Source organism: Coffea arabica, chromosome 2e (assembly GCF_036785885.1).
Source record: "Coffea arabica cultivar ET-39 chromosome 2e, Coffea Arabica ET-39 HiFi, whole genome shotgun sequence".
In the NCBI taxonomy this organism is placed as follows: Eukaryota; Viridiplantae; Streptophyta; class Magnoliopsida; order Gentianales; family Rubiaceae; genus Coffea; species Coffea arabica.
Window position 1 is genome coordinate 19716682 of NC_092313.1, and position 21061 is coordinate 19737742.

At 36.5% G+C, this 21061-nt stretch overlaps 2 protein-coding genes and 1 long non-coding RNA gene across 6 annotated transcripts; 1 reads left to right on the top strand and 2 right to left on the bottom strand.

Annotated features, from left to right (window-relative positions):
• Positions 1 to 917: 917 nt before the first annotated feature.
• On the bottom strand, positions 918 to 2265 carry LOC140037218 (uncharacterized). The gene is made up of 2 exons (XR_011841144.1): positions 2044 to 2265; positions 918 to 1952 (listed from the first exon to the last, which is right to left on the bottom strand). It is a non-coding gene; the product is annotated as an uncharacterized lncRNA (long non-coding RNA).
• A 1964-nt stretch (positions 2266 to 4229) lies between these two features.
• Positions 4230 to 14933, top strand: LOC113731681 (protein LNK1-like). Of its 3 annotated transcripts, none has more exons than XM_027257062.2 (9): positions 4230 to 4437; positions 5003 to 5110; positions 9812 to 10398; positions 10482 to 10818; positions 10942 to 11016; positions 11265 to 11957; positions 13042 to 13193; positions 14292 to 14427; positions 14502 to 14933. In XM_027257062.2, exons 2-9 carry the CDS (start codon positions 5087 to 5089, stop codon positions 14565 to 14567), a joined length of 2070 nt encoding a protein of 689 aa, XP_027112863.1. In that variant the 5' UTR covers positions 4230 to 4437; positions 5003 to 5086; the 3' UTR covers positions 14568 to 14933. The 3 variants fall into 3 exon arrangements, with proteins under 3 accessions (XP_027112863.1, XP_027112864.1, XP_071935760.1); XM_027257063.2 differs by having other exon boundaries at positions 4236 to 4437; positions 10485 to 10818; XM_072079659.1 differs by lacking the exon at positions 5003 to 5110 and having other exon boundaries at positions 4246 to 4437.
• An 830-nt stretch (positions 14934 to 15763) lies between these two features.
• On the bottom strand, positions 15764 to 18761 carry LOC113731683 (uncharacterized). Of its 2 annotated transcripts, XM_027257065.2 has the most exons (5): positions 18246 to 18722; positions 18013 to 18133; positions 17516 to 17678; positions 16791 to 16884; positions 15764 to 16150 (listed from the first exon to the last, which is right to left on the bottom strand). In XM_027257065.2, exons 1-5 carry the CDS (start codon positions 18447 to 18449, stop codon positions 16079 to 16081), a joined length of 654 nt encoding a protein of 217 aa, XP_027112866.1. In that variant the 5' UTR covers positions 18450 to 18722; the 3' UTR covers positions 15764 to 16078. The 2 variants fall into 2 exon arrangements, with proteins under 2 accessions (XP_027112866.1, XP_027112865.1); XM_027257064.1 differs by lacking the exon at positions 16791 to 16884 and having other exon boundaries at positions 18246 to 18761.
• Between the last annotated feature and the right edge of the window lie 2300 nt (positions 18762 to 21061).

Sequence of the window (21061 nt, forward strand, 5' to 3'; positions counted from 1 at the left end):
GAAGTGCTCAATGAATGAACTTTGATAACTAGTTAATTCTACTGAGTTGACTAGACCTAACTTCGAAATTGAACATCTTGTACTTGCCTCTATCATCATTTCTGAGACAGTTTTGCTTGGGTAAGGATCTGTTACGTCTTGTCTGGCCGATCAGTCTTTTTTTTCTTTTTTTTTTTGAGATCGATTGTCATCATCTAAACCTACTCCTATTCTTATTCTAATCCATTCTAAGGGGGTGACCCAACAGGGTCACGGGGACTGAACCACTATCGGACTATACGAGTGCATTATATACTCATATGGATTTAAGAGAAGTCACATCAAATAATAATTTTGATGGACTCATATGGATTTAAAAGAAGTCACATCAAATGATAATTTTGATGGGAGATAAGGTTTGAACTCTTGACCTCCCATCCTACAAGACATGCATTTCTTACTCCAACCTCCAACCAGGGAGACCCAGTCCAACCTTTGCAATTTTAAGTTGCAAATCCAACGTATCAAGCTAATACAAAGGATCTGGAGTCTTAGAGCATTAGCTCGCAATAGTCTCAATCTCATTTCCCTCGTTAACATATATGCTCCTTCACCTTCACGAATACTGCATGTTACTCTCTGATTAACAAATGAAAGTACAACGTATGGGTAAAGTCTAGGAGGTCAAGGTTCAAACGAGGCCATAACAACCATATGTCATAGCAGGGCCAGAGAGAGAAAACAACCAGAGCCAGAAGAGGGGTTTGTGTAAGATACACTAACCACGTACGTATGGTTGTGCTGCTACTTTCAGGCCTAAATATCCTTCCAAGGTTGGCAGTCGGCAGCCAAGAAACCACTCCTTAAACTCAGTCCAAAACTCAAATTAAAAGAACCACATTCACGATTTACTTTTAGATATAGACACGCAAATGCACTCATCATCTCAAGTTTTTGACATGTGCTTCACATTATTCTTACGTTCATAATTTTTTTTTTTTTTCATGTTACCTGCATCCTAGTTTCCTATCAGAAAACTGTAAGCTGAAATATAGGCAGATATCGACGCCATGTGCAACCAAGAAAAGATCAAATTTGCACGACAATACAACATGTTCCCCGAGCAAAAGAACGGCTACACATGCTCGATCAGCTGGAGTCAAATTTCCCCCACCCTTCATGGCTTCTTGGCAAGCCCTACAACAGCTGTATATTAATCAAGTCCTTCACGTCGGCGACAATTCAACTATAGGGTTCCATCCCGTATAAATAAGCAGTATTTGGAAGCCCTCAACTTGGCTAGTAACGAATCAATGTCGTCCAAGGTTGCAGCGTACCAAGAAGGAGGCATGAGCGGAAGAACTCCAAGGAGGCACTTCGTAGTTTACGTAGGTGCTTGTTTGAAAAGATTTGTTCTTCCTGTGTCCTACTTGAAAAAACATTCGTTCCAGCAACTGCTCCAGATGTCTGCAGAGATGTATGGCTTCGACAACCGAAACGGCATTGTTATACCTTGTGATGAGTCTACCTTCCGAAGCATTGCAGAGCTCGAAGAGGGCAAGTGATCATCTACGCTACACTGCAGCTTGGATCTGCCCTTTTTTTATTTGTTCTTTTTTATTTGTACCATGAATTATTAGTTGATTGGCTTGTTTGTCTTGCATGATTATCTACTTTAATTAAATATTAAGTTTAGGAAGCGGGCAGGATCATGCATGAAATAGGCAGTCGGGGCCTTTTCCAGGTATAGCAATTGATGATTTGGAAGCAAATCACTGGTTGGATTGGATAAAGATGTCTGAAAATATGGCTTATTCTGGATTTGATGATGGTAGAACCCAATCTTAAAGCAAGTTAAAGCTTAACAAGAAAAAAAAAAATATTTGAAGTTACTAGTACCAGGTTCCCTGCCAGTCCTCTGGACAAGTTGCTTTCATGAGTCCCTTCTTTGCTCCCCGTTTGCTTATGGAGACCTGAAAAACTGAAATATGATTACCACATCATTAGAGAAGTTTTGACGATATAAAGACAGACAACGAAAAACTTGCTGTTCACATCACGGACATGTTTGGTTTTTCCCAAAAAATGTGGGGTACAAGAAAAGGAATTGCATCATTTTGTGGTTGATGAAGAAAGCGGATGTTGAAGCTTGCTTGCTTGCTTATTCAAATTTCATCGGAAATGATAAAAGTAAATGTGGGCCTAAGCATAAAGGTCAAGAGTGGAGAAGGTCCTCTCACATATTTGTTAGAGAGTACAAGAACTTGGTGGACATTAAAAAGCACACGTCTGAGATATCGAAAATGTAAAAAGCCCTTGTTTGGATTGTTATTTTTCTTCAAAAAATTTTATTTTTCATGAATATATTATTTCATTATCTTTTTAACTTACATATATCAAATTATTATATAATGTATATATATATTGTAAAAACTCAAAAAATAATAATTCAAACGGGCTCTAAAAGATGTGCAGCAAGATATGGTGAAAGCAGTGGAAAAACCCTTGAATTTTATACATTTCAAACTCATATCAATTTCAGAGTTAATTTAAATTAATTTAAGATCTTGAAGTTCAGTACTCGCTTTTTGAGTTGTATTACTTAATAGTTACTTCACAAAAGCGAATCAATTTATAGATCATTTTGGTTTTAAGAATTCAAGCGTCCTGTTATGTCAAATCTGTGGTATTTGTAAATTCATGACATTTCAAATTTCTTAAATCATAAATTTTAGAGTCACCCAAAAATATTGCCATTCTAAAATCCTATGGCTTTCTTGATTATTGCTTTTCTCATCACTTAAATTTTTTATATCTTCATACAAATCTTATCCTAGCACAAAAATAACACTGAAACTCTCCGATATAATTTTGATTCTAGATTTTCAATCGTGTCATTTCAAGAATCCCATGATTTCAATTATTGTAAAAAGAAGACACCATTGGTGATCATTCTCGATATTGATATATTGAATTTTAGATTATTTTTTTTATTAAGTAACTTTTTAATCTATGCGTGGTCAAGTTGAAGGTAATGAGCAATTTGTTTTCGTTAAGTAATAATTATCCTGAAAATGAAAAAAAAAAATACTAGCAAATAAACGAGAATTTATAAGGATCAAAACAGATCACAAAGTCTTCAAACCTCGTGAACTTTGGATGAAACATGAGCCGAGGATGGGACAACTCTTTTTGCCCACAGACAACTTTGTAAGGCCCAGGCTAGGCCTTCAGTAAATGTATTAGGCCCATTTAGGTGTTGCATGACAATCCAATTTAGTACTTAAATTTAATGGAATCAGATCTTATTGTACCGGGACAATTTGATAACAAAAAATTGAACATCTGAATTGAATTAACTAAGTGGCACTGAATTTTCTAAACAAAACTTGCTCTCAAAATTAATTAATAAACCATTCACTTATCACTGAATGTAATATGCACTCAATTATATTGGATTTAATACTTAACAATTCAATAACTTAATGGATTCACACTTCAGATTTCATATTTCGAATTGAAGTTTTATCAAACGCACCACCCTTAATTTTACACTATAAAAGTAAAGATCTTCTTGTAAAACAAATTTTTTTTGGGGGGTTTTTTTTCAATGGGTATTTTAATGCTGCTATCATTCATTTTTCTTCATATGTTTGTATACTGCATTTTCAGTCTCCAAATAAAAATCATTACCTATGGAACATTAAAAAAAACCAAAAAATAAAAAAAAGCAGTTCTCTTTTTTAAAATAAAAAAAAAGAACTGCAAATATTCTCTTAGGGGTTTATTCCATAAACTATCCAAAACTAGCAAAGATACAAATGAGTCAGCATCACAAAAAAAAAAAACCAATAAAATGCAAACGTTATCACTTATCAACTTTCCACCGCAGTATTACACCCGCCGAAGCAACTAGAACGGCCGCAAAACAAGTGTCCACCGTTGAAAACCATGTCCGCAATTTTTACCCACAACCCGTTTCTCCTTCCCGACCGTACAACCACCCCAGAAAATTGACACGTGTCTAACCTCACTAAAACGTAACACGCACCTGGACCAATCACGTCGCAGAAACAGATCGTATCTCCAGCCGCCCTCTCGTCCACGAATTCTGATACCCACCCGTCGCTCTACCGCCCTTGTTTTGATCTCCTTCCCACGTGGCACCTCATGCGTATCACTCATTATTTAAATAATATTAACAATTTCTTTAAAATATTCATACCCATAAGAAGAGAAAAATTTTTTTTACTTGTATTATTTTTTTTATTTCCTCTCTCCCCCCCCCCCACCCCAACAGCCGCTGAGCAATATCCTTCTTCCTTTATCTCTCTCCTGTCTTCCCTGGTTTCTAGAACCTCCCAGATTTGTGTCCTTCATCATCAAATTAGGGTTTTGCCACTGCGTTACTGGATTCAATCGAAATTTCTTACTTTCTGCATAGTTCTTGATTTTCCGGTGAGTTTTCCGTCAAGTATCTTTGTTTAAGCTATCAACTTTAGCTGAAAATAGTACTTCTAGTTTTTTATTTTTATTTTTATTTTTAACTGGACTGTTTTAGTCTTGTTATTGGCTTTCTTCTTTGTTTGATTTTCATATGTAAGCTTTAAAAAAAAAAAAAAAATCTTCATATGTAACTTGTTTTATGCTGTGCCATATGCTTTTTGTGGTTGTTGAGAAATGAAGGAAGATAAAAAGCAAGTTTAATATGATAACAAAGCTATTTCAAGTTTTCATTTCTTAAAGTAGAACTGAGGTGAATTTACTAAAGCTTGTACTTAGCTGAAGTAAAGATCTTACCTTTTTTTATTTATTTTTATTTTTTTCAAAGATCCCTTTAGATCAGAATTCTGTTCTCTATGCTTGTTTTGCTTTTCAGAAAAAATAAAAACTTTTCCTCTTTTTTTTTTCTCCTTCTTCTCATTTTTGTTGTCTTTGAATTGATGGAATAGGAAAGAAATCAATTGGAGATCAGATTCTAATGCTTTTGTCCTTTTCTGTGTTTGAAATTCTACGAACGAAGGTGGGAAGAGGGTTTGGGTTGTGGAGTATGATACCAGATCAGCAAGCTGCATGTGGTTTGAGTTCTGGTTGAGAAATTGTAGGAATGTCAGACTTGTCCATGTATGAGGTACTGTAACTTTTCCGATTGGTCAATTTGCATCTATGCTTGCATACCCAATCTGCTCTTGTGATTGCTTAAATGAGGTTAGCATTTTGGTCAGCCTATGATGACTTGATCATCATAGGTTGGCATTTTGAACCATGTTGTTAACATGGTTCAAAACTTGGCCTCTCGGTTTATGTATTTTATGGTAGCTAGTACACGGGAGATATAACGAATTCTGGTCATTAAGAAGCTTCCAAGTTGTTGAAGGTGTTAAATGTAATGCAACTCTATAATTGGAATATTCTGTCACTGGCAACAGCAATCTTTTGTTGCTCAGATTTGAATTCAGTAACAACATGGTAGTGCAACAGTAAATGCTTAACTTCCTTGACCTTACTCAGGATAGGTGACGAGGTTAATAAATAATTCATGAGAACTTGCTGATGATCAAAGTAACGGTCAGCATAGTTAACTGATATGCAAATGATTACTACATATGCTTTCTTAAATATGACAGCTATGGATAGTCTATAATACTTGGAATTTCTGTCTCTTTATGGTGATTTGAGAATGGTCTTGATGCAATTGAATATCGTGCATGATGATATTGATCGAAAAAGTAGATATTGGGCAATTAAAAGTATCCGACACGTTGAACATATTGAAGTTTGACAACTTCTAGGTTGTTTCCCTTTGTCAGCTACCTATTGCAGTGTGGGACTTATTCTTGAATTTAATTTTCTACCAAAGACGTATTGGGCTACACGCTCTTCACATGAGAACCTGTAGATAGGTTGCAAAACTTTTGTCCGTTAGTGTTATTTCCACAGTGATATCAATGATGGAGGACTCCTTAAGTGCCATGTATACGTAATATGTCTTACATAAAGAGGCTAAGTTTCAGAAACCAGATCTGTAGCTTTTAAGCAGTGGGTGGACATATCAATGTCTGTCAGCTGACCACCAGATACGAATTAAATCTATATTATCGGAGGACATTTTTTGATATTATAGTTATTTAGTAATTTCTCCTTTTAACTAGAGAGAAGTTCAAGAAAGATAGGAAATTTATATTGGAAAATTGTTTATTGTTTTTATTGGTATTTATATTGAATTGAAGAAGATCAAATGCTTATAACTTCTTTGCTTCCCTAGTTGATATGATAAGATTTTAGGTCCCACACTATCATGTCCAAAGATGTCATGATTGGTAGTCATAGTTCTTTTCTCTAATTTAATTTAGTTTATAGACCTTATTTGCTACAAAGGACAACACAACTTGCGAAAGCATTGAATACAAATAGCCAATCTCCTATGCACTTATAACAATGGAAAAACTTTATACCTGCTTGAAAAAACAGAATGGAAGATGTGCAAGCCACTGACGGATAAACAAGCATGAAAGAAATAACTGACACATGGTTCACGATCTAACCAGCGTCGACTTCATTTTCAACTCCTTTTTTGTCTTTTCAATGGCTTTGTTTGTAAGTACATTCCATCTTGCTCACAAAACTCAATGATGCATATGTTGAGTTTTGAAGAATCTGTCCTTGGTTTGTATAATGTTATGGTAACAATCATGTCTATAAATTTTTGGATTGATTATATTTAGGTGAACGGACAATTTTGAAACATTATACCGTGACTTTTTTGGACCACGGGTTGTTGGGGTTTTTCTTTTACTATTTCTGCATAATGGTTCTTCATATGTTAGATTTTTGCTGTATTTTTTTTTTCTGGCTAACGAAAGTGCTGTTCCTCACTGAAACATTATTGAGTTCGTGCACAATAGCAACGTAATGGCTGAAAAATTTTGCAACACTACTTGATACTAAAAGCAAGATGTGAAATTATTCTGCTGCTTATAGGCATTTAAATTGTGCAGATATTCTCTAACTTTAATGCATTTGTTCTCACAAGCGTAGTTTTTAGAAAATATCTGTAATATAACCACAATCATCTATTATAAACAATATTTTTTTTGGAATAGTCACTATACTTATACTTTCTGCTCTTGAATCTATTTGTCTTTAGGCCTTCCTTGAAATATCTCATTTCTTTTGTCCTTCAATAAAGTGAATAACATGTTATCAGTATCAAGTTGGAGACCTTGAGCATAGCTTAGTTTTCTTGTATGTTTATAATAAGCTTTGGCCAAAAGGTGAAGTTTTTCTATAGGAAGTTATAACTTTGAGGCGGATGAATAATCATTTTGCTTATGTGAGATAAGGTCATATAAACCTTTCAATAGATGAAGCCTAGTGCGCTGGCTTCCTCAGTACTGCGAAGCAAAAATGACGAGACACTTGAGTTGTTGAGCTTCATTGAATTCGATATTCTACAAGTGATGGTTGTATTCAAGTGGGAGCTATACAGAATTCAATTTCTAGCGTTTCCTAAATATTTTGCTTTTTTTACTTGGTATATAATTCAAATCTGTAAAATCTATAATTGGGAATGCTACTAACAGGGGGCAGAAAAGTATACTGCCTCGAAAAAGATTAGAGTTCCAAACAATCTTTGTGCTATTCTATTTTGTATTTTTCCCCCTTTTCTTCTCACCCAGTCATTTATTGGCTCGCCATCGGAACAACTTTGCATAGTTTTCACTTAGCTGTGCATGAAATCTAAAGGTCGTTGGTCACTTCTGTTTGTCGAGATTGAGAACTTATAGTCACATTGGAATGTATTTTAATTGCTAAATTTTGTTTGAAGTAGTCATGTACTCGTGTTCTTTGATGTCGTCATTGAGGTTTTGAAAAAAAACTCCTTTTAGGGCTATAAAAATAAGTTGTAGATTTTTTGTCTTTTTCCAACAATATGCATCTTTGGACTAAAGAGCACAAGACCTAAGTTAGATAAGAACTGAATTTTAGCTCATTGAAAATTTGTAAACATCAGTTATGTATTGACTTAATCATGGGATTTTGTAGAGAGTGCACCATCCGTACATTGTGGATGTTGTTGACTTTGCAAAAGCAAGAGGGCAACATCTTGCAAAAGACTGGGCATTAGTGACTAGGCACACCATGGAAATAGCCAAACTTATGCAACTATATGTCAAGGGAGTTTTTAAATGAGTTGTTAAGTTATTTGTTTTTGTAGGAGTGTGTGTTCTGTGTTAAGAGTGTACAATATGTTTGAAAGAACAAAGAATTTGACCAAGTTGCAAGGAAGAGGTTTTGGTTGGGATTTTCAGTCCTGAGAAACACAGATAAGATGATAAACAAGTACTATTGATGCACTTATTAATAGGTTGTAGTTGTGTTGACATCCTGTTGATTTTTACTTAGTACCATCAACTCCATCTTCTTGGATAACCTGCTTGACAATTGCTGTGAAAGTCTTTTTTTCCTCTTTTGTTGATTTGTTCATCTTGTTCATTCTTACAGTACCATATGTAATGTGGGCCTGATGTCATCATAGATAGAACAAGTTTTGTGTGTTTCTGCCCTTGAAAATCTAAAAGGAGGTGGGACTGAAGGTGCTTGGCATAACATATTCTTGCTTTAACAAGCAAACATATAGGGTGTGTTTGGACAGGAGATTATTTTGGAAAAATTATTTAGAATAACACTGTAGACTTTTGCGATGTGATGCATGTGAGATAAGAAGATGGTTGGGATTATAGAAGGGTGGTTGGAAATTGTCTTTATGATGCAAGCAGAATAATATTTGAAATTTTTTTCCTAAATTATTGTATTCCAATGAACACATAGTTTCCTTTGTAACTTAGTTCAGCTCATAGTTGCTGTAACTATTTTCCAGACTAATTATCTGATATAGGAGTTCAAACACGCTATAAAGACTGTTCATGTTAAGTAATAAGAAAGGCGCAAGTTTTTGCTCCAGATAACTGGATTTAATCTTGCATCTACCATATGATACGATTTTTATAAACTGAGTCACAAGGTGGGCTCAAAATACATCTAGTTTTTTATGCTTTTTTTTTTTTTAATTTCTTGGTGCATCATAGTTAACCAACTGTTCTACTGTTTGAGATGTTGGATGCTTGTTATTTTCCGTTCTCTTTTGTATATGCCTTCCTATAGCAATCATGTGAAAGCCGAGACAGCAAAAACATGACCTTTCATTTATGTTGATGCTATTGTTTAGAATATTTAGGTGGTCCAAAGTAAATTATGTAGACAAAAATGTTCCTTTTAGTCTTGTATAATCGCTTGGAAAATTTTCCATTCATCCTTAGGACGGAAGTTAAGTCTATTCCTAATTTGTATTTGCTCTAAGGCTATACTGTCTATATCTATTTTCTTTGGAGTTCTTGGTTTGTAGATAAACGTTTGCCCTTTGGTCGGATTGTGTGCTTGTAGTCGATGGGAGTCCTTCACATGAAGATAGATACATAAATTTGCTGTCTTGTTATTTCAGATGTGCCCTTTAAAGATATTTAATGTACTTTTGACATTTTGATGAGGTTGGACTGTGTGATGGTGTTTGGGGATGGAGGGCTCAAAATCATGTTGAATTGGACTATGTATAATTTTATTTGGTATTGTTGGTGTACTGTTGAGCTTCCTCAACGAAGTAAAGTGATGTTTGGAATGTAAAAAATCCAAGTTGGGTGGTGCGACTTGCCTTTGCAACTTCTTATTTATGATACATATGCTATTTTTGTCTCTTCTTTTGGATTTGTTTCACTCATTTTATGGGAGCACTTCTGCAGTTATTACAGCTAAAATTCTGTAACTGCTTTTACAGTTTGGAGACATAGTATGGGATGAATTTTGCCAGAGTGAGGACCATATAGTTCCCCATCCTGTTGGCGAAGCAGCAAGTGAACAATTATTTGTAGGTGACAGCCGTAAAAAACCTCGACATCAGTTTAGTGTTCTGGGTAATTCTAAAGAACAATCAGCAAAAGACATTGTTTGCCAGGAAAAGGACCTAGGAAATACATCAGTTCTGAACAATAGAAGGAAGATAATGTTGGAAAAGAATTCCTGGTCAGACACGCCTGATGGCATATTTCCTTCTTCATGCAATAGTAACTCCGTTAAAGAAGTGCCAAGTTTAGCATCTGATAGTGCCAGGGCATCAAGTCATTGCTTCAAAAGCAGTAATACAGATTTGCTTGGAAATGAGTTATGTACCACTGACTCCATGCTCATCGACGAGAGTGCTGCAGTTGATAGTAACTCGTACAATTATCCTCTGGACCCTCTGTCCCAAACAGACGACGATCTTAGCTTCTTTGACAGTGATCAAAATGGCAAAGATTCCAGTGATTTCTTATACTATAGTTGGCCAGATATTGGAAACTTCGAGGATGTGGACAGGATGTTTAGGTAATTATTGGCCTCATTTTCACTTAGAGTCAATTCTTCAAAACTGCTGTTATAGTTATATTGTTGTACATTTTTCCTTCCAGAAGTTGTGATTCAACGTTTGGACTTGGGGCTAGTAATGAAGATGAATTGGGATGGTTTTCATCATCAGACGCAATTGGAGGATCTGCAGATGCTTTGAAGTCAGAATTCAAAGCTTCATGTCCTGCCTCTGGTGCAATGGCTAAAGACTCAGAAAACCATGAGCCTGTAGGATTAAATGATACCTGCTGTTCTTTGAATGATACTAGCTTTGAAGTGGCATCTGTTAGCTGTAAAAATAATTCCTGGTCGTCAGACAAAGATGAATCCGACACTTTTGGTGATATGTCTGGGACTCGTAGCTATGACAGCAAGGATAATTATAGGCCTAGAAAGCAGGTCAGTAATCTCAATGTATTTTGAAGCTGGTGATAACATTTTCATCTTAGCACTTCTTTCAGAAAAACTCAGTGATGAAACGTTTTGGTTTGAATTAACTGTTTTTTTTTTAATTGTGTGTAGGCTGTTGAGCTCAACAACGAAGTACAACAGAGGATCTCGGCCACCAACATCTCAACAACTGGTAGCACTGGAATGGTATATTTTGTACTTCTGTTTAAGGGAAAAAATTGCAGAGCATGTAATTTTTGCAGTCCAGAAATTTTTAAACTTATTTTAGTGTGGTCTTGCTGTTGGACTTCGTTTTAACAATTGTCAGTCACAATCATGCCTATTTGTTTGTAGCTGCAAGTTGGCAGTGTTAGACATTGTACATTTTATTGGTATTGAAAATGAACTTGGAAAGATTTAAAGTCCTGACTCCATGTAATAATCATCTTTGACAGAGCAATGTGCACAAAAAGCAGCAAAAGAATCAAAGCCGATATGACTCAAAGAGAAAAAATCCATATGGTGGTTCGTTTTACTATAATGGAAGCCTTCCAACTGAAGACAAAGAAGCTCCTTTTGAAGCCACATCTGACCAGAGTCTTCCATCAGGAGGCATTCAGCAGCAAAAACAAGCATCGGGACCTGAATCCTTTGGTTACTTGCAGAATGACATTCCCTACATGCAAGATTGCAGTCATATTTCAGATCACACTTCAATTTTTCCAACACTCTCTGCTGTTAAGTCTGATACTAATGGCTTTAGGAACATTTCTCCCAAGGAGTCCTCCTATTCATCAAATCAGGTGCTTTCTTCAGACAGCTCTCACAGTCCTGCATTTCAGTTGGCTACTGGTGTACATTCTGAAAAGAGGGAAATACCACATCACCAACAACCTCTCCAATCATCATTTAGTAGCAAAGCTGAAAGTATGGAGATGGGGGTTCAGGTCCCCTTGTGTGATCCAGTGTCTGTAGAGAAAAAAGTCCAGTACTTGGGAAAGAATTTTGAAAGTCACACAGATGGTGAAGGAGTTCCTGGAGAATTTGGTTCCTCAACTATGCAGGAGAGCTCTTCTGCGAGTTCTGGTTTAGATGAAATTTCACTGGAAGCCGCAAGTTTTCGCCAGCTTCAACTTGTTATGGAGCAGGTAAATGTCTTTTCAATTATGAAATGTATTACATTGGATGACTTAACCTGTCTACAAGTTCGAGTTGGTGGACATTATATGAATGTATCTCCTTGAGTCTTTTCGTTTGTCAGACAGAGAACCTTTTGAGTTGATATTGAAGGTTCATTGAAAGGTTGACTAAGTCTAAGGACTCAGAGGATGTGTTAGTGTTCTAAATCAAATGAAATATTGTCAGTCAATCTGGTTTTTTAGCTGTACATTCACATGTTGCAGGGTGTAAATCACTTTCTTACATAATCTACTAATTTACATTTGTTTGGAAATGTAAAGGAGTTCTGACTCCTTAATTGAGCAGCTTGAGCCCCCTTTTGCCGACATTTATGTCTATCATACCTATGGTCATGCTTGGGTCATATCTAACTGAAGCAATAGCTTACACTGTTTGATTTTTTTTTTTTTTTCTGAACTTCCAATTAGCTTGAGTTAGGAGCTTGCATTGTTCAGTTTTCATATACTTGTTTGCAAGGTTTTTGTCTGTTATCCATCTCGATTCACTGGCCGTGCCCTGTCCCACTACCATGTTTCATCAATACCCTGACCCAGATTTATCTAAACACCCATTGTGAAACCTGCACTGGAACCCTATTCAACTACCATCTTGTCATTTTGTCTCTCTACCTTGTTCTGCTGCCATGTCCCGTTCCTTCTTCACATTCCCTTTCCATTCATTTAACACACAATCCTGTTCCCTTCTGTCTCTCTAGTACCAACTTTGTACTGCTACCTGTCTTTATCTTGTTTACTACTACATATCAACACTTTGTTGCGACCTTGTCCCACTATTCATTCCCTTCTCACAACCCAGGCATGCCAATCCTTGGCCCGCCCCCACACAAAGAATAAAAGGAAAAAACCAGAATAGTAAATAAAGTCAGATATACTAGAGAATCTCACATGTAAAGTGTGGCAAAAATTCTTATTTCTACACTTATACAGATTCCAAATAGGCCCTCATAGCTGGTCATTCTAGACATTCGTAGTTTCCTATTTTTCTTGTCATATTGTACTTAATTACTCACAAGGTTGAATCTCCTTGGTCTAGTTGGATCTGAGGACAAAGCTATGTATACGAGATAGTCTATACCGCTTGGCCCAAAGTGCTGAACAACGCCATAACCAAGCAAATCTGAAGGGTAGCTACTCTGGAGATAATAGAGATGCCAGAGGAGTACCGCTAGCTGAAGGCACAAACAAGTATGTAATCTTTTGTTTTATTTTACCCATTGCATTAAGATATAATTACTTTGGTCTGTTTGACTACTAGTTTGTTTACTAGAGCAGAATGTGGCAATCGCCAATTTCTGTGAGAACTCAGCACTAAATCAGTAAAACCTCTTTTTTCTGCTACATAATTTCTATGTTTTCATCTTTCACATTTAAGATGCTTACTGTCTTTTGATAGTTTTCCAAGGTTGTGAATGGCATCTGTGCTTACTGTGGAATGCTTAATAGTCATAGACATGCAAAGCTACCTGTGTGCTTGCAGAAACTATGGTGCAGCTATCAAGACGTTATAGATATGTAACTTACCTCTAGATTTTCTGCCTTTTTTCTCCTTAGGTCTTGGGCAATGACTTTTTACTCTTTAGGGATTCATTGTGGGTTGACTGATTAAAATTTAGAGCGTCAGATAGCTAAGTTTAATTTGATGCTGTTGTATGTGTAAGTTCTATTATGAAGAATGCCAGACCAGTGATTGAATTCTCATCAACAATAAGATTTCTGTTGATGGATAACCTTGTTCTGGGAGAGAAGTAAAATACTTTTCCCTTTAGAAGTAGTTTCCTTGTCACAGCAGTATATGGCACCAAAAACCCATCTTATTAGATGCTTAACTTACTTGAAAAATGTGACTTTTGTTGGTTGGAAGAGGCATGTCACTTTTATTAACTTTCACACCTATAGATTCATTGTACAATTATTTGGTTCTGGGAGTATCTCATGTAAGCATGGCTGCTGTCCCAGCTGGGGACACCATAATCTCTGCACTCTTTTTGGTATCTCTCGATGTTCTCTTTTGCCAAAAAAGAAAACCATTACCTTCATCATTTTCTTCTTCTTCTTTTTTTGTTTCCTTCTTTTTTCCGATTTTGATTTGGGTGTCTCTTAAGAGTTTCTCTAAATGCTCTTTTGTTTTGTGTGGGGGGGGAGGGGGGTGTGGGGAAGGTAAATATGAGGTTCATTTGGACACTGAACTGGAATTTGGTATTGATTTCCCTTATTTGTATTGCTTTTCCATCTTCAGTTGGGGGGTCAGTCCAGTTCTTATTCTGTTTAACTACTCTAATTCAGGTGCACTGGATTTATGGATATGGAAACTGGCACAAATCCTATAGATCGGTCCATAGCTCACCTACTATTTCACAGGCCTTCAGAGTCGCCTATCATTACTGCCCAAGACTCTCTGTCTTTTAAGTCACCAACTCTGGTAAGCTCCATAACTGCTGGTGTACATTTCATCTTTTCCTCTTAGATTATCTATAATCATAGGCTTTTTGCTAGATGGAACCTGATCCTATTGAAGTCACAAAAAACGGATTCATGGTTCTGTCAGTAGTCCACCTGTGATGCCTGAGAAATCAGTTAATGATGAAGCAATGGCAGCTGAAACGGAGAAAAGTGTTGGGGATGGCTGACCCAAAAATGTAACAGAAATAACTGATACAGCATAGGAAGAAGGCCTAGGAATTGTATTTAACTACCTTGTGCGCTTGTATAGAAGTATTTTACAGAATTTAGCGAAGTGCGAAGTTGGTCTCCTATTTGGATACTGAACAAGGATATCCCCGCCTCACACAACCCCCCCCCTCCCCCCGGCGCGGCGGGTATCATATGTAATATTTCTACATTGTATTTAGCTTGTAACTATTATATTTCGTGCTGTTTGGCATCAAGTTTTCAATGGTGATTGCTTTGAAAGCAGAAGATTGTGCATAGGTGCCGTTAGTAGGAAGTTTAAGACATTTGCAAGCATATTATTTTCACCACTTGTATGCACAGTATGACGAGTGTTTAATTCGCTTGTAGTACGTGCAGATGTCAGGGATAGTCGTCTTCTGGAGATGTTCAGAATAGTTTGATTCAAGTGTTATCTTGATCATAATTACTGCTCTAGTTCTTGTTCAAGTAAGAAAAACATGTTCCCGTTTGACCGCAAGCCTGAACACAAAGACTAGGCGAGTGGGATGGGAATGAAAGACACGAATAGCCCCAGCCCGAAACCGCACGGGGGGAGGTGTGAAAGGAAAACGTTCTGGTTCCTAATACTGCTATATTGAGTTAGGGAAGACGGTGTGAAAACCAAACATATTCATTCTTGATCCTGCAACACAGAGTCAAGGATGCCCCTTGATATGGATCATGCATCTACGAGGGTTCGTGAAATTTGCAGCTGGACTTGTCTTCTTGGAATCGCTAAGGTTAGTACAGTAGCTAGGGAAGAAGTTAAAGATTTTTCTTACTGTGAGGGTCAATAACACTGAAGAACCAATTCGCCAATAGCAACTTAGGCTATCCAGGGGGATTCGCCAATGAGCTAAACATGGTTGTCAAAAGCTCAATAAAACCCCATCAGAAAACGAAAGAAAAATTTCATAATCCTAAACTAACGCATATACTGCATAAATTTTCACTAGTAACTACGTCAAGCTCTGCATTGTTTTCGATGCTATTTGTATGCATTGATATTCAGCATTTTACCTTTTAGTTCACATGTTATCTCCCCCCGCAATTACCATCATGGTCGGGAACAGTTGCATCAGGCATGAGAAAGGAAAAGAGATTGCTTCAAGATACAGTTTCAGATATTTGTCCTTGGCGCCTGCCACATTTAGACTTGAAAACAATGCGTGCTTTACAAATTTTTTTCACCTCATCCATAATCCAACCGCAACAAAAGCAAAGGTCCATAGATAACATAGATCATGACACGGGCCTGGCCACAGGGTTAACAAAGCTAATCAAACTGCTGTCTAAGCTGCATTTCTGTCTCACTTTTCCATGATGCATGCGATGACTGACCCTTCATCCTCTTAAGCTTCTCCTTGTCTTTGACGGTAGATCCCTTCTTCATGGATTCATCACCACAAACTGGACAGACCATTCCTTTGGCACCAGAGTACGTTTTCAGCATTCCACAGGTTAAGCACATCCTATGAGCAAAACAAAATTAAGTTTCAAAAAGCTCATACATTTACAGAATGAACACATGAAAATACTCAGATTTCAAAGCAAATTTTTACATTTGAAATGGTAATTTAAAGACCAGGTTATAAAGTTTAAACTAGACATTATTACATAGATGGTATCACAATAAGCAAAGCAGTCATAACTGCTAGATGAAGACATCAAGTTTGGGCTACCATTTCTTCTAGAATATTTAATTACCATAGCTGAAATGATACAAGTTCTCTATTCTAATTTTATGCAGCCACGGATATAGGTACACAACTGGTTTCATCTGTTCAATCTCTTATTTACCACTTGGAAGCTGGTACAGCCAATTCCTTTAGCCTAAACGCCTCTACAATCTAAATAAATGGTTGAAATCCAAGGAGAATGGGATATATATATTTCCAGTTTCAAAATCTTAAGTCAACTACTACTCTCCTCCTCAATTCAACATTCTAATATATCACTCTACTACTTAGTGCAAATCCAGATGTAAACCAACCTTTGGTTAACCTTATCCTAGGAATCTTTCGATTAGCTATTTCTTAGTGAAAGGAGGCAAGAATACAAGAATGGCTGTGTGAGTGAAAAGAAGAAGTTTGCATCCTATTATGGTCATACCATGTAGAAGATGGATCCAACAAACAACACTCTGAGAGGGCAATAGACACAGAGCAACCATCTCACAATTGTTTTCTCCAGCAAGTACTCAAATCTGCAGATTAATCTCGAAAAAGAAAACTATAACATCTAAAGCTGTTTACAAGAAGATCACCATTTTAAAGTGCTGAAAATAAAGCGTTTATCACATGTAGGAAAAGTCAAGAAGGGCAGTTGAAAAAAAGGGCAGTTATCACATGTAGGAAAACTCAAGAAGCTGTTTGTTCTTATTAAATGGAGGAACGAAACAGGAATTCTGACTCTAAAATGCTAACTAGAAAATCACTAAATTAAAGGACTGAGGACCAACCATCACAGTACCCAGACATACAAATCAAAACAAACTCACATATGCTAAATGTACGCTTCAATCTCTGTCAAGATTTCCCTTTTTTACCTAGTTTTCATTGTATAAGAAAAATGAACAATTTCTTTCCCTAAGTCTCCAACATGTCACAATTAATTATCACATATTCGTTGAACATCTTTATTTCTTGCAAAATAAGGACTTTCAAAGATCAAAGTACATATTTTATTTGTGTTTGTGGAGCCTTATTCTATTTCCCTTTTATATAGTTTTCTCTATTCTTTTCTGGGTGGGAATGGGGATTAGTGAGAATACAGGAAGAGGATGCACAAACTTATCCTTGTTTGGATCAAGTTGTAGACAGAATACCATACTATACCTCATAAGCTCTGCAGCATTCTCATTCAGATTGCTTGCAGAAGTAGTACGCTTTGCATCTTCTGCAGAGTGAGAGGGGGATGTTCTTGGGATGTTGCCCTCAAAATCGCTCCTCACTCTCTCATGGATTCCAACTAACTGAGCTTTAGCCTCCACTACTGCACCTATAATTCCATATTATAGAACTTTTAATTAAAAAAAAAGGAAGGAAATTAAAATCATGGATTGAGCCACGAAAATATCCGATTAGTACTATGCTTTCATGGACAGCGGTATATATATTTACTGTGTCTCTTCCTAGGTACTCGAAGGTTTGAACGCATGCTAGTTAGTCATGAACCCTTTTTGTTCCTTTACCAACATAAACAATAAGCCATTAAATCCATTGAAGAACTCAATAGACAAATCCCATTTACTCGCAACAATAAGTAACAAAATTAGCAAAGATGAAACCGTGATAAAAGTAAAGGACTAGCATTTTGAGTGGTAGATATTTACCGACAGGTAAATCACTTTTATCTCTGCGATTTCTCCGGCGACTGTGGCGCCGCTTCTGCCCATCGTCATCTTTCGCCGCTTCCTCAACGGAATTGTTCAAAAATTCCGGAGGCCCTGACACCTCCAATAGGGGGAAAAAAGACAAAGGGAAAAACCTCTCCGGTCAGCTGATAGTCTTCACAGCAAGGGGGAGAATTCAAGTATTCAAGATGGGAGTTATAATTAGTACTTACTTCGGAGAAAGCGTCGAAAGCGGAAGGAAGGGAAGAGGAAGAGGAGGGATTGGGGTCGAACAAGGGTTTGTATCGGTTGTCCGAGACTTGGTCGTTTCTACGTTTGCCGCCGTCGTCAGAGTCATAATAATCAAATTCTTCAGCTTTTTCTTCTTCTTCTTCTTCTTCTTCAGATGAGTAGCCCTGCAGGAGAGACAAGCTCATCGTTTCTTAATTAAATTATTTTTGGTCGTCCGGTCGCAGCTAAGCTAAATAATCAGCACAAGTATTGCTGCTGCTCAAAAGACGCCGTTTTCAACTGCTTACAGACCCATGCATGGATCTATTGCTTTCTCCTAATCAGCTAAAATAATCAGCCGACAACAATCTACTCAGTCCTTTGCCCTATAGCCCCCTTAGTAGTACCATAGTTCATTGATGATCCATCTAGAGGAGGAAATCGGCTGAGGTTTGCTTTGAATCGGAGCACATATGATTAGAGACTTTTTACGTTTTGGAAATACCTCAATTCCCTTTAACTTGGTCACAATGCCCAAAGGAGCTGTTTATACCCGTTTCATTCGGTGAATGTGATTAATAGAATTGTTAATATTTGGATTAGCAGTTTTTGGAGGTAATTTTTAAAACTTTTTATTATAGCTGTGCAGGTCAAAATACTTTTATTATAAATGAAGTTGTTTTTTGAAACCGTTTTTAGTGTTTTTGAGATTGTTTTTGTTTGTGTATTACTGTAGTATTGTACATAAAAAAACTTATTTTTTAAAAAATGATCAATCCAAACGGAGCCGAAGTGTTTTCTGCGTTAGGTGATACGTTAACAATTTTTCACTTATTATTTGAATAAGTTTTATCTAAATCATTAATAATCATTTAATTAATTAATTGAGACGTTTCATACTTTACACGATCAAGCATACTTGAACATATTAAAAACTGAACCCGTTAAAATCTAAATTGGATTATTAAATCGAGTCGTATACCGTGTATTCCCATGAAATCTAGATCATAATCTCTAAGCCAACAAAAGGTGTGTGTTTTCTTCAGCATGGGTATCTCTTCCCTAAAAAAGAAGAAACAAGTCGGGAGAGGAACAGAAAAGGGATCTCTTCATGTTTATTTTATGCCATTTGCTTGTTTGATTAGGAGATTATCAAAATATAAGATGAGTAATCAATTACAGTGCAAAACTTGGTGTGGAATGATCCCAATTTAGTGGGTTATATGCACGGAGCAACGAATAGCAGATGTATACGAATGAGCTTACGACCAATAATACCTAATAATGTGGATGAATTGGGTGGGGGCGAAAACTTAAAATCACTTCTCTTTCTCTGCAACATTAATTACACTGTATCAAAATGGTTAGCATGACTTGAATAAAAAATCAAATATTATTTAACTTGCATCGTAAATACAATTTTTAATTATATTTTTATCTTTTTTTTTTTTGGACAATATAACTACTTTATTGATCAAAGAAACCGAGCACATGCAGCAGGAATTTAACATTCCAATTACATCACTATATCCCTACCAAAGTACAAAGACAAAATGAACAAATACTACTAACCAAAGCAATCACGAGACAAAAAAAAAAAAAAAAAAAAAAAAAAAAAAAAAAAAAAGCAATCACGAGACAAGCCAAGTTTCAAAACCAGTTCCCAGTTCAACTTAGTACGAGGGATGCTTCTCCAACCCAGAGTGTCAATAGCAAAGATAGGTTTCTGCTAAAAGATAAAAGTACCAGGCAGTTTATAGAATTATTGTAATTCACTTAATGCGTGGGCGACATGTTATAGTCTCCAAATAGGTAAGCCTCCTCTTCTTCTTATACTAAATTGGCTAGTACATGCATTCCACCTTTTAAAAGCCACGATAAGTGTTAGATTGGGGAATGCGAGATAAAGATCATTGGCTAATAGAGTATCCCGTAATTTTCATTACTACTAGTTATTTACTGAATACTAGGGGTGTACACGAGTCGAATCGAGTTCGAATATTGCCGAACAATGTTGGCATCCTACTCGACTCGAGCTTGAGCTCAATTGAGTTGGGAAAATGGAGGATCGAACTTTACTTGAAGAAAATGTTAAAAAATTCGAACTCGACTCGATGTGGTTCAAACAATTATATGTTATTAGTTTTTTGCCATTAAAGAATTTAATTAAGTATGCAAACTAGCTTGTAAATTAACTGAAACATAATCCCTTAATGGTAAAATTATAATTAAAAATATATTATTTAAATTAAAAAATACTCGACAAGTAGCTCGTTGAACTTGAGTACCATATATTCAAACTCGAAACTCGGCTTACATCCTCACTCGAACTTGACCGAGTTCGAGTCGAGCAGTTGACTGACTCGCAAGCAGCTCAGCTCACAATCAACCCTACTGAGCACTAACAATTGACACTATCGACGAACATTAGAGGCAACTGACCCGATTCACTTCGAGCTTTTTCTTGTCCATGTTCCCTGGGCATCGACTTCTGCTCAGTTGCTCAGTCTAGGGTTGCAACTCAATTGAACAGTTTGACTAGAGCTCACAAGTTGTTCAATCAGCTGCTTGATTCAAACTCGGTCAAAGTCGAACTTGAGCTACTCGATTAAGGGTGTGAGTCAAGTTCGAATGGGATATTACGTACTTGAAAGTTCGTTGAGCTCTATCAAGTACTCGCTATAATATTTAATTAATATTTTAAGAATAGCTAAATTATTCCTTCAACTGAAAATTCTTTGACGAACTCGAGTACAAGCTTGATATTGAGTTCGCGTATCGACTTAATCTCCAACAAGTTGAGCTCAAGCCTGGAATA

What these genes read in the sequence shown, in the direction of transcription:
- LOC113731683 (XM_027257064.1), bottom strand. Translation starts at nt 18,449, where the DNA reads ATGAGCTTGTCTCTCCTGCAGGGCTACTCATCTGAAGAAGAAGAAGAA. An exon ending in TAAAAGTGATTTACCTGTCG is followed by an intron (nt 17,679 to 18,012) that starts GTAAATATCTAC and finishes ATGGAATTATAG; the next exon opens with GTGCAGTAGTGGAGGCTAAA. An exon ending in AATGCTGCAGAGCTTATGAG is followed by an intron (nt 16,151 to 17,515) that starts GTATAGTATGGT and finishes TTTTGCTCATAG; the next exon opens with GATGTGCTTAACCTGTGGAA.
- LOC113731681 (XM_027257062.2), top strand. Translation starts at nt 5,087, where the DNA reads ATGTCAGACTTGTCCATGTATGAG. An exon ending in CAGACTTGTCCATGTATGAG is followed by an intron (nt 5,111 to 9,811) that starts GTACTGTAACTT and finishes CTGCTTTTACAG; the next exon opens with TTTGGAGACATAGTATGGGA. An exon ending in GATGTGGACAGGATGTTTAG is followed by an intron (nt 10,399 to 10,481) that starts GTAATTATTGGC and finishes TTTTCCTTCCAG; the next exon opens with AAGTTGTGATTCAACGTTTG.